The 16,522-nt window shown below is 39.6% G+C and overlaps 1 protein-coding gene across 3 annotated transcripts; it reads right to left on the bottom strand.

Annotated features, from left to right (window-relative positions):
* Positions 1–200: 200 nt before the first annotated feature.
* Positions 201–14,828, bottom strand: ARL6 (ADP ribosylation factor like GTPase 6). Of its 3 annotated transcripts, none has more exons than XM_010721862.2 (6): positions 14,724–14,828; positions 12,681–12,831; positions 10,214–10,275; positions 6,764–6,832; positions 3,875–3,969; positions 201–349 (listed from the first exon to the last, which is right to left on the bottom strand). In XM_010721862.2, the coding sequence occupies exons 2-6, from the start codon at positions 12,801–12,803 to the stop codon at positions 216–218; spliced, it is 483 nt and encodes a 160-aa protein (XP_010720164.1). In that variant the 5' UTR covers positions 12,804–12,831; positions 14,724–14,828; the 3' UTR covers positions 201–215. The 3 variants fall into 3 exon arrangements, with proteins under 3 accessions (XP_010720164.1, XP_019475604.1, XP_010720170.1); XM_019620059.2 differs by lacking the exon at positions 14,724–14,828 and adding an exon at positions 14,452–14,694; XM_010721868.3 differs by lacking the exon at positions 14,724–14,828 and adding an exon at positions 13,270–14,411.
* Between the last annotated feature and the right edge of the window lie 1,694 nt (positions 14,829–16,522).

Raw genomic sequence — 16,522 nt, 5'->3', positions numbered from 1 at the left:
TTGTGAAAATCTTCAAGTCATGGTCTACGTGAAAGCATTGTGTGTTTAAAAGAATTTTCACAGCGAGTATTGTAATGGTGCTACTCTTTCCACATATAGCAGCACAGCATTTTATCTGGCTTATTTAGTTAGTATTACATGAAGAGTGGCATGAGAGTGCTAGAATATGAATGTAAAAATTAACACCAATAAAAATGAAGAAATAAAAATAAAATTTACCAGATATGCCAAGGTTTGTCTTTGATGTTTTCTAATGATAATAACTGAGATACTTTCACAGATGATATTGCATCCCTGAGGTCCATCTTGTTAGCAAAGAAAAGAATAGGCAGTCGACGGTGCTTAATATCTAGAAGTGAGTAGAAGTAGAACTACCATGACAATATGCAACACTATCTCTGCAAGCAAGAAATTACAAATGATAAAAGAAGATAATTTGCTCACCTGTAACTGCCACTCTTTGAAGACTGCATCCTACCAAGATGCTTGCTGTTGGGTCACGTGGCCTCTGCTGCATGCTTAAAGAATGCCCACAAACTTTCTGGGAAGCTTTGGGATCTTCCACCCACCTCTCCCTCTACCTTATATAAAGCTGTATGTATAAATTGCTGGTGAAGAAAAGCAGGATTCCAAACAGCTCCTTAAAAATACTACATGTCTCTGCTTAGTGAAGTCTGGATATGCAAAATGGATGGTAAGAATGATTTGCATTCATTCATATCGTCCCAAAAGCAGAATCACACAAATAGTCTGCATTATCCTATAACATCTTGGAGAGCATCCCTGGCTTTCTTTAAAAAATCATTAAACAGGAAATAGATGTGCACATCTATCTGGGCACCTCTTCTCCCACTTTCACTTGAACTAAGACTTCACTTCCAGAAGCTTGTCTCAGTCAGCAATGGGAACCACAGAGCAAACCAATGACCTTGGTACAATGCCAATCTCCAGCATACTCATGTGTGCAAAAGCATAAGCCTTTGATTACCACAAAAGGTAAAAGAGCCATTGCAAGGAATCAAAGTATACATCTGTCAGCTTGAAGAGAACAAAACGGCAAAAAAATTACTAGTATCAATGCTAAGAATTTTTCACATTATTAAAAAAAAAAAAGATAATTACAGGATTACCAAAAATCTAGAGTTGAGTCAATGAATTCTTGATAGGAAAAGATCTTTTAAAAAACTGGTGAATATTCTATTTCTTAGGAAGTATAAGGAAAAGGATGCTTCACACAGGAAACAAATGAAGGATTTATTTGGAGCCTTAAACGTAAGTCTGCTGACCCTGCTAGGGAAGGTGGCAGACACCTACCCATCCTTTAGTTGTTTGCTAAATAAGATAGCCACAGACATTTATATTTTTCCTACCTTATTACATTACTTCCAACTATGCCACATTCACACCTCCCACTTCCCCTCCAACTTTTGATGTTTACTAATGGAAAGCTAACATTTTCTTGTAACAAACTGTTACAAGTTAACACATTAAGAAAACTCAAACACCACAGATGTGCAATGGGCAGCTTTTAACTAACATGAAATTTCTATACATTCAATATTCTTTATATAGAAACATGTGCTGGAGGGCAAGTGACCCAAGAGTCAACATCTAAATGGGTAATCTAAAGACTATGATTCTGCAAAATGCTCAAGTTTAATAAACAAAATAATAGAACAGTGATCATTAAACAAGTTGTTATATGTTTGTGGACAGTATCCTCTACAAGTAAAAAGGAAATGGTTCTGATCCATGAAACAAAGGTCCCAAGTAGTACAACTTCCAACACCATTAACACTTCACATTATACGTTCCCTTTCACTTAACCTCTTTAGATAAAACCTGGCAAAAAGAGATGGAACTTCCTGTTATACTAAAGGGTTACCTAAAATTTTCAGAGACTGGAATCTACATGAGGTTGTTAACCAGCATGCATTTAAACTTTAAATAAACATGTACATTTGAGCCAAGGTTTGCAGAGGCAGAAGCAAAGAAGAGCAATAAGCAAGATATGCAGAGGAAGAGTTGAACAAATGGCTTTAAACTGGAAGAGGGTAGATTTAGACTAGATATTAGGAAGAAGTTCTTTACTGTGAGGGTGGTGAGGCACTGGAACAGGTTGACCAGAGAGGTTGTAGATGTCCCTTCCCTGGAAGCATTCAGGTTGGATGGGGCTTTGAGCAACCTGATCTAGTGGGAGGTGTCCCTGCCTATAGCAGGGGGAGTGGAATGAGATCATCTTAAAGGTCCCCTCCAACACAAACTATTCTATGATTACTGTAGTAAAACAGCTGTAGTTAAAATCATTTAAATAGTTAAAATTCAGTTAAAATCCACTTTTATCAAACATTACATGCTTTGCTTCTCTTAAGACCTAATAAAATCCAAAACAATAAAACAAGAACACTACTATTGCACTTGACCTAAGCTGCTCCAAGGCAAAAATATAGAATTGTCTGTTCTCAGTTCCAGGGAATATTCTAGGTAGCCACAGCCATGATCTTTCAAAACTAGAGGACATCAAATTTATCAAGAACTGAACAGATCTGACATAAGAGATCAGTGTTAGTAACCTGCTAATTCCCAAACAAAACACCTAAGCTTGCATATCTTCAGCCTTAATATCTTCACAACATACTATCGCAGTCTTTAACTCTCATCCTCGGTTTTCTATGGTTTCCATTTTATCTACAGAATCACCTTTTTACAGATGTGGTTAATACCTGCTTTGTTACAAAATTCCTTAATCCATAGGTAATCCACCTTCAGCCCTCGGTTCACCTCTACCCTTCCCCTGAACTTTGCAAGGCTGTCATTTCAATGCATGCATTTGAAGTAACCCATACTGCTGAACGTGAAAGAGGGCTCAGTCAGCTCACACACAGTTAGCTGCCACATCTTTGCTGATCCATTCATGTATTAGATGCAGCTTGCATGGAAAATAGAACTGTAGCAACACATTTGCTCCTGCCACATATCACTATCCTCGGTTAGAAATAAAGAAGCCAGCTTCTCCTTTTTAGTGCCAGCAAAGTGACTCCACAAGTTAAGGCTCTACTAGCTAAATAAACATGAAAATGCAGTACAATTTTGCTTCAAATTTCCTGCGTGTAGTCTCACACTCCAGCTGCTCAGAGCAACTACCTATCCTGAAAGCCAGACAAAACTGCAAACTGCACATTGCTTAGAAATACACAAATTTATTCCATATATGGAAAAGTGAATAATGGAAGAGTTGACTGATCTCAGAACTTAAAAGAACGCAGACTCAGAGTAAACAAACAAACCCTCAAAAACAAGTGCCTTATCACAAATTCCCACATTTCTTCTTCCATCCAATTTATCCTTTTATAAGCAATTGAAACTGTCTGGTATAATTATATACATGATAACCAGAAATAAGGATAATCAGGAAAAAAAAAAAAAGATGAGATTTAAAAAAAGGAAAGTTTCATTAAAGGAATTAGCCATCTTCACAAAATAAATAAATAAATAAATAAATCAGAAAAGCAAATTTTTTGGTGTGTATGTTGATCACCACATACAGGCAGTACTCTAGCTTCCAAGAGGTTAAAATCAGTTCTTCCTCAAACCAGTGCCATTTTTGTTATGTGCGCATTAACAAGAGATGAGTCCAACTCATTGTACCCAGCTTAGGTATAATCAGTTTGTAAAACTCAATAAGGATAACAAAAAAAAAACAAAAAACAAACAAAAAAACAATCCCAAAGACTTACTCAAGCCCATCATTCTCATTCTAGTATCCATGTACATCTAAAATATTTGTAAGATATCCAGAATGTGTCAGATAAGAAGGGCTGTTCTTACTACAATATAACAATATGGAGACAGAAGGGGAAAGAGGTCTCCTCACCTGGATGATTCAGAAGAGTGTCAAGTTCTTCTTTGGCCACAACCATTCTTAATTTGTCACTGCTATCAATGACAAAAATAATGGCTTGGCCTTCTCTGCATAACATAAAAAGAGCAAAGAGGCAAATTATAGGTTCTCTCAGACTGTGATTAAGGCTTCAGAAGAAACACCAAAAAAGGCAAACAAACCCAATTTTTTCCTCTCATTATCTGTTGTTATTTACCATTAACATTTGAATCCAGCCCTATTTCTGAAATTCAACCTTTTGGTAACCTGCATAAATTCGTCTGAGACATGAGCTGCATGACTTGTGCAGGGCTCAGGCTACAGAACAGATCCTTTGGAAATCCTGATTTCACCACCACCAGGTTGAAAAACAAACTGTGAGAATGTAATCAAAACTGCTACACTCAAGAAAGATTTTTTGTAAAAACCCTTTTGTTTCCTACACTAAAAGAAGTTCATTTAAAGAATAAATAAAAAATTGAGCATTCTCCAAAGATAAAATGCATGTCCATGTGTTTAACAACTAGGCACATTTAGTTAACTTTTATAACAGTCTGCATTAAGATCTTTTTTGCTTTTGAACAAGAAGTGAACATTTTCAACTATTTCAAATCATTACGACAACTTGCTGGCAGTATATGCTAATTCAGCTCATGATTTCAGCGTTTTACTGATGTTGTATGACTTCGTATTTCATTTATTGAGACTTGTTTGAAAGCAAAATTAAGTTTGAACAATACAGGTGAGTTGCTTTAGGAGACCCACAGAAAGTATTTTTAATTTCCATTTTAATGCAGTACTTATTTCTCTTTTGTTTTACATTTTTTTTCTGAGATCATTACAAGGTATTTCTTCACTCAGCCCCATCATTCTTTGTTTTTCAATCAGAACACAACAAAAAAACCCTCAGTCTTAGGCTTACTGCAAAAGGAATAACTTGTCTTGTCTAAGACTGTATGAGAATGTTCCTTATTTTCTGAGATACAGAACAACTTCAACAGTAAACAAAGCTTCTGAATATAATCTGAAAAGGCTTATGTATTTTTAATGACCATATAACATTTGTCTAGAACAATCAGACTCCAGTACATCTTTACTACAAAAATAATTTGAAAAACAGCTGGCAGTGATAAGAACACAAGAGTTTTCAAATAATTAAGATGTGCCCTTTGAGGACATGCTAGAAAGTAGCTTCAAGCCAAATACAGGAAAAGGGAAAGCTTTAAGCATTTTAAGGCAACTATGTAGATACAAGTACTTAATCAGAATTAACTGCTAAAGTTGGCTGTTCTTGCATAATTAAATCTAGCTTAACTTCATCAACTATATTGTATATAATTATTTATAAATCTTTTAGCAGAAGTTAATCTTAAATACTTGACTCCTGTATTAGGTCAAGAACAGAAGTAGATATGAGTGCACATTTCACTGTCAGCATTATCTAAGAAACTCCCTTCACATTAACATTAAAAAAACAAAACAGTTTATGCTTCACAAAGGGTACCTTGCTGTATAAATATATCAGTGAGAAAAATGAGTTGCTTGTGAAGCTCTCAACTGGCATTTTAAGAGCAGTCTAAGGACATCACTGAAATCCAAAATTTCTGGGAAAAACAACTAATTCATGAACAACAATGAAAAATCTCTTGCCCATGCAAGTTTTTGAACTGCTAATATATTTCTTTGTGCGAAAACGAGATGAAGCATTAATCCTCAATTAAAGAATACCTCAAGTTCTATCAAATTAAACATTATAATCTCCAGAACTGAAAATACAACCAGTATGCATGATTTAATAATGTTCATCTCATATAAGTCAGCAGCAGATATTACAGAACAATGAAAAAACAGAAATGAACCTTCAAATTTCATTAGAAACTAAAAGAAAAAAAAAAAAGACAACAGTGTCTTCTACAAATAAGGCAATTCTTTGAGTACTGCATCAACTCCCAAGCCCCTCATATGAGACATGGACCTATAGAGAAGGTTTTGATGGGAGACCTTACAGTGGCCTGCCAATACCTAAAGGAGGCCTACAGGAAAGATGAGGAGAAAATCTTTTCAATGGTACGCAGTGGATTGACAGTTTTAAACCAGAATACTAGTTAAACTAGATTTAGATTAGGTATTATGAAGATATTCTTTACTATGAGAGTGGTGAATCTCTGCAACAGGCTGTCCAGAGAAGTTGTGGATGCCCTATCCCTGGAGGTGTTCAAGGATGGGGCTTTCTTTGGGCAGCCTGATCTAGCAGTAAGTATCCCTGCTCGTGGCAGGAGGGTTGGAACAAAAGGATTAAGGTCCCTTCCAAACCAAGCCATTCCGTGAATATTAGTCCATGAATAAAGTTACATAAAGTATGGCAAATATCCTGCTTAATAAATAAGACTTATTTTGGTGAAGTAAGAAAGAATACTTGGTTTAGACGTAATATCTCATTCTCTGAGGATCCTAAGATAAAAAAAAACACCACCATCACCACCACCAAAAACACCCTCAGCCACCAGCCAATGGTATTTGAGTCTTAAAGTCTCTTACCTACAGAGGAACAGAAAAGCAAAAAAACTAATTTACCTCGGTGCTTTCTTACAGGATTGAAATTTTATAGAAGAAAGAGCAACCTCATCTACAGCATGATCTCCTAGTCTCTGTGGTAACAAGATGTTCCCTTGAGTGCATTAGTTAACAGTGTACAAAAGACCCTTTTCTTTTTTCTTCTTATTTTTTTTAAAGAATTGCTTTTATCTACAACAACCTCCTGTCAAACCCAAGGCATAAGTCTTCTCTGAATCATTTTTGAACACTAAATGTAATTAGACTTCTGTCTAAATAATGTACATGCCAATATGAACAGTAAGGTTTTAAAACAAATAATAGGCTTACTTGTAGTAATGTTCCCAGAGGTTTCTGTATCTGCCTTGGCCTGACATATCAAAAACTGTGAAAGACAAACTGCAAAGGAAAGAAGAAAATCAGACACAAAGAACAAAATCAATCTATTTTCTTTGCTACTCTGACAAAAACAAAACAAAATACTAAAATCCCAACCATCTGCAAAAGATTCAAAAATGAACCTGGATACTTGGATACCTGGATGGACCTTCCATCTACCCCTACTTAGACAGATACTGCACCTGTCTTCCATCTACCCTATTTAGCTATGTGGTCTTACCATATTTCACAACAGAAAACACGTTTATTATCTGCTTAAATCAATTATGAAAAGTTGCACTGAATTCAAAATAAGCTCCCATTCAGCCTTTCCTTTCACCACATTAATACTGACTATTATTTACATTAAGGTTAGAAGAGACCATGAAGATCATCCAGTCCATCCGGCAGTCCATCACCACCATGCCCACTAACCATGTCCCTCAGTGCCACATCTACATGGTTCTTCAATACATTTCACCACCTCCCTGGGCAGCCTGTTCCAACATCTCACCAGTCTTCCTGAGAAGAAATTTTTTCCTAATATCCATCCAACCTGAATCTCCCTTGGCACAACATAAGGCCACTACCTCTCATCCTATTGCTGTTACCTGGGAGAAAAGGCAAACCCCCACCTTGCCACAACCTCCTTTCAGGCAGTTATAGAGCGTGATAAGGTCTCTCCTGAGCCTCCACTTCTCCACACTGAACAATCCCAGCTCCCTCACCTGCTCCTCTAAGACTTGTATTCCAGACCCTTCACAAGCTTTGTTGCCCTTCTCTGAACGTGCTCCAGGGCCTCAATGTCTTTCTTTGTAGTGAAGTGTCCAAAACTGAACACAGTACTTGAGGTGTGGCCTCACCAGAGCCAAGTATAGAGGGACAATTATTTCCCAAGTCCTGCTGGCTACACTATTTCTGTAGAAGCCAGGATGTCATTGGCCTTCTTGGCTACACCACTAGCTCATGTTCAGCCAGCTGTCAACTAACACTCCCACATCCTTTTCTGCCACACAGCTTCCCAGCCATTCTCCCCCAAGTCTGCAGCCTTGTAGGGGTTGTTGTGGCCAAAGTGCAGCACCTGGCACTTGGTCTTGTTGAACCTCAAACAACTGGTTTCAGTTCATTAATACAGCTGATCCAGATCCCTTCCTTCCAATTTGGCTATAGAAGGAGATGAGGATGGTCAGGCAGGACCTGCTGAATCCATGCTGACCAGACCAGATCCCCTGGTTGTCCTACCGATGCTGGATAATCATACCTAAGATGATCTGCTTCATGACATTCATGATATTAAGGTCAGGCTAACTGTACTTCCCCAGATCCTTCTTCCAACACTTTTTGTAGATGGACATCACATTTGCAAGTCCCCAGCCAATGAGATCTCTCCAGTTGACCAGGACTGCTGACAAATGATGGAACATGGCATGGTGAGCATTTCCATCACTTCCCTCAGTATCCTTGGGTGGATCCTATCCAGGCCTATGGACTTGTGACAGTCTAGGTGGGGTAGCAGGTTGCTGAGTGTTTCCTCCTGAGTTATGGTAAGTTTATTCCGCTCCCCATCCCTGTCTTCCAGCTCAGGTGGCTGAGTAACCTGAAGATAACTGTAATGACTGTTAAATACAGAAGCAAAAAAGGCTTTGAATACCTCAGTCTTTTCCTCATCCTTGGTGGTAATGAAGGATAGAGATGCTCCTTGCCCTCCTTTTTTTATTAATGTATTTACAAAAGTTTTTTTTTTTGTTATCTTTTACAATGGTGGACAGATAAGTTCTAGGTGGGCTTTTGCTTTTCTAATTTTTTCTCTGCATGTCCTGGTAACATTCCCATACTCATCTCAAGTTGCTTGCCTCTTTTTCCAAAGATGGTAAGCTTTCTTTTTCTCCTCTCAAGAATCTCAGCAAAGGCTCCCTTGATAGCTACACCAGTCTTTTTCCCTGCCAGTTCATCTTATCACACATGGGGATGGCCAGCTCCTACAGCCTTAAGATTTGCTTCTTAGGGAATATCCAACCTTCTTGGAACCTTTGGCCTTCAGTACCACCTCTCAAGGGACTCTCCTCAAACAATTCAGAAGAGTCACATCTTAAATTCCAAAACCTATCTTGAATTCTGTCACAACACAGACACAAATAGCATCAAAAGGATTCTGTAGGCAAAAACAGCTTTATGAAATCAACAACAAAAAAACCCCAAACACTCCAACTTCAGAAAAACATCACGTTCTGGTAATAATAGGTTACTGCAGGTGACCAAGCTACAAAAGAAAGTCTTTTGCAACTGTGATGTTCACCCAAAAATGAAACCCAAAACCAATGTAACACTACAAGTAAACTCTGATCCACTTCTGAAATGACTACAGAAGCAATACTGAAAACAAAATTAGGTTTTCATGGCTTGGGAAGTCCCAGATAACTCCCAGAATGGTGACAATACCAAAGCAAGGAGCTCCAGAAAAGGAAGATCCCAAAACATCCTTTCCAATCTATATCCTGATATGATCAAGTTCTAGACTAACTGCCTTAGTTCTTAGCAACTCTTAAAGTATGTTTCAATCACAACAGAAGATTCAAGAGCTTCTTTTTTTTTTTTTTTTAGTAGATCTACACTGCATAATTACAGATCATTTCTCCTATTACAGGACCAGACTAAAGGAAAGCAATATAAAGATTAAGATTTAAACTCACACACAGCCAAACCCAAAGCCTGTCTTATGTGCTTTACTGGGAAAGAACCCAGCTGTGAGCCTCCAGTAAAAATAGGAAACCCATCAATCCCACACATCAGGTCAAAGAAGAAATAATTTTCTTGCATATTGACTGCACCCATTAAAAAAATACTGTGAAGGTTACAGAATAATATCTAACATTACCTCCTTGAAATATCTGTCTCACCACATCACTTTCACATATCTCAGCTTTCCTAATAGCTTGGCCTTCACTCAATCAATAACTTCTTTCCTGACCTTTGCCTCTGCCATCTTTACATTGCTAAGGCTGTGACCACCATTTTTTATTTAATGAGATTAGTCTGCAAGCTCTTCAGAGCCTCTTCAGTGAGAGCACTGAATGGAATACAAGTTATCATCTAAGCAACTGCCTCTCTTGAAGATTTTAACTGCTCCACTCTCAAACCCTTGAGAGAAATTAAATGCTCACATATACTTTTGTTTATATTTGCTATTTCTATAGCAGCAAAAAACAGAATATATTCTACCACTACCAGTGCTGAATTGTGATTATGATTTCTGGATGCTACAACATTATAGCAAACTGCACAGCGTTTCATTAGACCACCACCAATTATATTCAATTACATCACATTGAAAGAGTGATGCAAGTCCAAATACTATATATTAATTACCACAGTTAAAAAGGAGAAAATTAAAGGATCCATTACCTGGATGTCTTGAATTTCTCTATACTGAATCCTATTGTTGGAACGATGTCCTGAGTTTGAGCCTTGAAAGGAAAGTACAGATTTCAAAATCAGGGTAGGAAAAGTGTAAATATTGAATTCTATTGAAAACATCAATACATCACACATCTATTTTTCCCAATACAAAGTAAATAATGCTAACCACAAGCTTTTTATAAATCCAGATACTGTATATTCAAGGTTTTGCATTTTCTTGAAAAAGCAGTGGATGCAACTGGACAAAGGCCTTGCAGATGGAAGACGTTTTTGCCTTAGAAGTGAGATCTCACTCTTTTATGTTAGGCTGTGTGTGTACGTGTGGACAGTAACTAACTCATCTTTATTTCTTTAATAAATGGAAGATAACAGTGTAAAGACTGCAACTGAGGTCAAAACTAAAAATACGTGGTTAACACGAACAAGTCTGTACAATACCCCATGTCTCTTTGATAAATGAGGGTATATTTCTATCTAAATACCAGATGAGCAGTACTCAATGTGTACCACTAGGCTGGAGGAGTTGGTTTGACACCAATAAGAATACAGCAGGCATTACACAACTGCCCAATCATAGCTCTACTCAAACTACCAGATCACTGAAAGAAATCACCATTTGCCACGGAGGAATGGGGAAAATGTAAAGCATCATCAGTAGATCTGACTGGTAATCAGGTTCATTGCTAAGCTGCCAAAGTTAACTTATCATCTGAGTTTGTACAACAGAATAACTCCTTTCAGAAGCAGTAATATTGAACAGGACGACAGGTCACATTTAGATTACAGAAAGATCCTTCAGTTATAGAGCTGAGAAAGCAATGAACAATTCTTTCACAAATTTCCTAGAGCCCCTTGTTAAAAACTCTATTAAAGCAGTTGATTCCTCACATACAAGGGAAACAGCTTAGTTTATTCATCTACCCACAGCTTTATTATGACAGTGGTATTTCACCATCATAAACAGCTTAGTTGACAGTTCTTTTCAACAAGAGAAAAATCTGCTACAGAAATAACACCTCTACTATTTCAGACGTATTTACAAGGCCCAGCAGAAACAACTGCAGGCAGGCAGAGAAACACTTCACTTGCCAGCTAATAGACAGACTGCTCCTACAGCAAGGTAGCAGCTGTTCTTAAGAACTATGCTGATCCAGAGCTCAAAATCATCTGCCATCTGGACTTCCTAAAACCAATTTCATAAATTCTGATCCAACGATGTCTGTTGAGAATTTGCCCTGTCTTGCAATGCTAAGACTTCCACAAGTTGTATGCAAAGCCACCCTCCTAAAACATCTCATTAGATGAAAAAATTCAGAAATAAACTTCCATTGCATGACTTACAGTAAAGTAAAGAAGAAATAAGTTCTATTTACTTGAGTAATTCCCTCAGAACCTTCTCGTATACTGATTGCTGTGATAAACCTTGAAGTCAGCTCTCAATTCTGGTTAGGAAAATTTAGTGCTTAATACATGACATAAAATCCTGCTAAAATGAACATCTCAAAAATGATATACAATTAGCCTGATACAAATTGTAGCAATTCCCTCAAACAATTGGCAACAGGCAGTAAGCAATGTCATAGTCTGAAGAGTAGCGGACTCTTTATGAAGTGACATATTTAAACAAGGCCCAGGGGTATTCTTCAAGAAAAATTCCATGGAAGTTAAAAAAATAAATGCTGTGTCCTGATTTAAATAGCAATTTTAAAATTTTAAAAAATTTTTAAAAAATTAAAAAAAAAAACAACAAAAAACTCACAGCATTCCAAACTCGAGGATACACAGACCTCTGCCTCTGAACATCCCCATCAATATTGATCTATTTCTCCACCATAAACATATCTGAAACCAAGGGAAGCCTCCTTTAAATTTTGCCCAGAATGCTGGACACGCTAACTGGCCCAGCAAAAACTTTTCACTGGATGAACTGCAAGCATAAATGTTGCTTTGGAAGCTACTCTGCTTCAAACTGAAATCACCAGCTACTGTTCATCTTCCCACTATTTACTATTCCATTACTGGTGATGTATTTGCTTACATTTATCATGCTTTATTTAAAGTCTTCTTGAAAAATAATAAATATAAGTTGGTAAGCAAGTGTTTTAATCCACAACATTTGGCACATCAATCCTAAGTGAAATTCTCTAACGTTTAAGTGACTTAAGAAAAGCGTTTCAGATCCTCAGTAATCACAAACCCTTTCTGACTGAGGGGTTTTTGACCATTAACAATATTGGTTTCTTGGTAAACATTTTCATAATAAGCATGTGGTTGCTTGCACTTAGTTTTAGTTAGTTTGTAACTCTTACGATATGTTTGTTCTACAGTACTAAATAAAAGAACTTTACATTTTTTTCCATGATCACATTCAATATAGCAGCTCGAAAAAACCAGCTATACAGACAACAGCTCCTCAGTAAAACATTAACAATAAACAAGATAGGTTACTTACATTTGAAGGCTTAAGTTTATTAATGATCGTTGTTTTGCCGCTGTTGTCCAAACCAAGGCACAAAACATGAACCTCCTTTTTCTTCAGCCCAAGCCACCCTGCTAGCTTGTCAAACAGTCCCATAGTTCTGGATCAAACACACACGGATCACCTGTTGATCAGAAGATACGAGGAGGGAATAGCTGTTGGAAAAGGGCGACGCAGACAGCAGCACTGGCACAGCAAGTGGGCATGTGGATAAGAAGCCCTTACACTTTTCAAAGGGCAACAGCAATAAGACTCTGCACAAACACCATTGCAGCAGGTTCCCTTGCTATGCTAAGCAAATGGACCATAAGCTGATTACAGCCAAGAAGCCCTCACACGAACGAGATCGGCTGCTTATAGCCCTGTCTATGTAAAGGCACCGTCCTCAATTCACTGGACAGCAACTCTGTGGTGCTTCCAAGCAACCCCACTAACGGCACCACGCCAACACCTCCTTACCTGCCACTCAACCCACAGAAGGGGAGTAAAGCACACTGTACTTCAAACTGCCCACAGTCTCTCAGTCATCACAACTTACACAACAAAGCAAAACAATATTTACCTTCTTCAGTGCCTGTTAATATGAGTTGCTGAACCTGGAAGCAAATGGAGCGCACTCTGTCAATTCAATTCAAACTCTAATTGTAATGGGCTTTGTTGACGTTAGCACGTGTCACTTGAGATCCCATAAGCCACAAATAGAAACCCTGATTATACCAGGTTCAGCACACAGCAAGCAGACAATGCAGCATTCCCCTATGTGTCACCTGGAAGCCAAAGCTCCTGCCATGACACTGACCCAAGGCAGTGGGCAGCTGCATTCTATGAACTTCCATCATGCCTCCCACAGAGTGCCCGGTTGTGCACACTCTGCTAAGAGGATAAGCCATGTCTACCCCGAATCAAATCCTCTGAGAACAACTTCCCCTATGAGCTGAAATCAAACAACCGTGACACATTCAGTAACAAGGCATTTAATTAATACCAGAGGAAGCTGCTATGCTGGTAACCTAGAACAGCTTTGTGTGCAACAGATTAAACAAGCCTGATGTTACCTATAGCTATACCCTCAAAGAAAAAACCTCACAATTAGTTTCCTTCTAACTCCACTTACCTTATGCCCAACTCCTTATTTTAATATACATATGAACACTGGAGGCAGATTAAAGTTATTATTTATTATCAAGTAACCCCCTGCTTGAGAACGCATTACTTTCTAGTCCAATCTGAACCCTCATCTATAAACTCTAGAGGTAAGATCTGCAAAATAAAATCAGAAAGTTTCCAATAGGAAACATTCCCCAACTGTTCTACATTTTTGAGCTGACTTGCTACAGCCTGTAATGCGGAGATGAACCCAGTATTAATCGCTGGGTAAAGCAGCAGCTCTCCAAAACATATAACTTCAAGTGCAGAAGCTCCTGTAAAGTATACAGGAGTATAAAGTACAAAGCTCTGCTAGCAAACCACAACTTGAAGACTGCAGAACAGCGTGGAAGATGCTGAAGGAAGACTAATGCAAGAAGAGGAATTGTATTTACGTTTTCCATTGCTAAATATTTCAGTCTGTTCAAAACTCGCCGCTTGCCCCAGTAAGACAAACTAACTCCGGCAATCTATCACATTCACTCTGAGGCCTGGGAGGACAGCAGACATCAGAGCTGGGAAGGAGAGAACCTCGCAGCTACACTTAGAACAACCCATCACCATGCTGCAGCGGCACGGCACAGCCAATGCTACCTACGATGGTGGGAAGCTGCAGCAGCTTCCCCCACGGAGAGTCCAGAGCGGCCCGGCACCCAGGGCCGGAGCCGGGAAGACGCTGCCAAACCCGCCCCCTCAGCACAGCTCTCGATCGGAGCTTCACGGATAACAGGCAGCAAGTGCGAGCCGCTGCGCCCCGAGGGCAGCCCTGAAGCGGTAGAACCGAGCTTCCTCCCTTTCTCTCATAAAAAGCTAACCCATCCCACCCGCCGGCACGCACAGCCTCCAACCCTCCCCCAACGCAACACACACCTCGGCCTACGAAATGTCGGCCGGGTTGAGCCCCGCCGCCGCTGCCTGCGCCGTTGCCGTGGTAACCAACGCCGCTTCCGGGGAACTCCCGCAGTTGGCGCCGACTCAGCGCCACTCAAAGCCCCACCCCGTGGAGGCGCCTCTGGTTGCTTTCGGTTTTGCAGAGCAGCGTAGCGCAGCTATGCGTAGTGGTTCTGAGTTCTAGGTGTACAGGCTTAAAGTGGCTTAAAAAACGTGGCAGATTGAAACTAAAATGCAGTCTGTTTCCTGCCACGTACCTATGTTTAAATGCCGTAGCTGACGGGGTGTCCGCCACCTCTCTGGGCAGCCTGTACGACTGCCTCACCACCATTATTGAAAAATACCTTTTCCTTTATATCCAGTCTAAATCTCCCCTCTTTCAGTTTGAATCCATTTCTCCTTGTCTTGCCACCACAGACCCTGCTAAAGAGTCTGTTCCATGCCTTCTTACAGCCCCCCCTTAGACACTGAGAGGCCGCTCTGGCTATCCTTAGAAAGTCTCATCAGGCTTTTAACTGAACTGCTAGCATGAGTTTCTCTCACTGTCTCACCGGTTCAAGGAATTGGTAGGCCTTAAAGATTGCTCGTGTTCCCCCAGCGTTCAGGTTGATACCCTCTACTGCAGACCCTAATGAGACCCTACAAGGTTGGGAAGAAATGGATGGTGGGAAGAGCTCAGCACTTGATCCCATCCTTATTTTTCACAGATGTACAGTGCAAGCCAACACCTCAGACCCCTTCGATCCCCTTGTTATAATCTATTATTTCTGTGCTACCAGATATAAAACATCTATTTGGGTTTGTATTTTACTTTTAAACAAAAGCAGTGAGCAAGGTGTGGACAGCACGCATCTTCTCCTCCATCCCAAAGTGTCTGTGCTGTTCCTAGTTTTGAAGAGGCAATTTTCCTTCACAGAACTTCATCCCTTGTTGCAATAAACTGTAATCTAGTTTCACCTGTGCTTTCAGACTACTATCCTAACTGGTGCCTTGGGGAGAGGAGGGAGAGTAGGAGTAACAGCTGTTTGGTAGCAATGTGCACAGTTCTTAAAAACCAGCTGCTTAAAAATCTTCCTAGTCATAACGTGCTTCACATTAAAATTGAAAGGTTAAAAATACTGCTGACATGTTGTGTACTGTTTGGCTTTCTAAGTCTCATTGTTGCTTTCATTATTATTAAAGGCCTGGGGTAAATGGCAATCGTGACTTGCCCAAGCTCAGAAGGGTTTTGATTGAATGATGAGATCCCTAATAATGATGACATCATGAGCTACTCAAGGAAAACCAAGTGATATAAATGTCGCAATGAACCTCTGAGTCCAAGCATTTTCCAAAGGCTAATCACAGAATCACAGAATCACAGAATTGTAGGGGTCGGAAGGGACTTCTAGAGATCATCAAGACCAACCCCCCTGCCAAAGCAGGTTCCCTACACCAGGTCGCACAGGTAGGCGTCCAGGTGAGACTTGAATATCTCCAGAGAAGGAGACTCCACAACCTCCTGGGCAGCCTGTTCCAGTGCTCCGTCACCCTCACCGTGAAGAAGTTCTTATGCACATTCGTGCGAAACTTCCTATGCTGCAGCTTATGTCCGTTTCCCCTCGTCCTGTCTCCACGTACCACTGAAAAGAGACTGGCCTCACTGCTATGGCCGCCACACCTCAGATATTTATAAACCTGGATCAGGTCCCCTCTCAGTCTTCTTTTCTCAAGGCTAAACAGACCCAGTTCACTCAGCCTTTCTTCATAGGGGAGATGCTCCAGGCCTTCACCATCTT

This window comes from Meleagris gallopavo, chromosome 1, assembly GCF_000146605.3.
Source record: "Meleagris gallopavo isolate NT-WF06-2002-E0010 breed Aviagen turkey brand Nicholas breeding stock chromosome 1, Turkey_5.1, whole genome shotgun sequence".
In the NCBI taxonomy this organism is placed as follows: Eukaryota; Metazoa; Chordata; class Aves; order Galliformes; family Phasianidae; genus Meleagris; species Meleagris gallopavo.
This window is presented reverse-complemented; position numbering and strand designations above follow the sequence as displayed.

Bases quoted from the DNA above. Each gene is read 5' to 3' on its own strand.
- ARL6 (XM_010721862.2), bottom strand. From the start codon at position 12,803: ATGGGACTGTTTGACAAGCTAGCAGGGTGGCTTGGGCTGAAGAAAAAG. The intron at 3,970-6,763 runs GTAAGCCTATTA...TATGTTATGCAG, and splicing joins CTCTGGGAACATTACTACAA to AGAAGGCCAAGCCATTATTT. The intron at 350-3,874 runs GTGAGGAGACCT...ACTCACTTCTAG, and splicing joins CACTCTTCTGAATCATCCAG to ATATTAAGCACCGTCGACTG.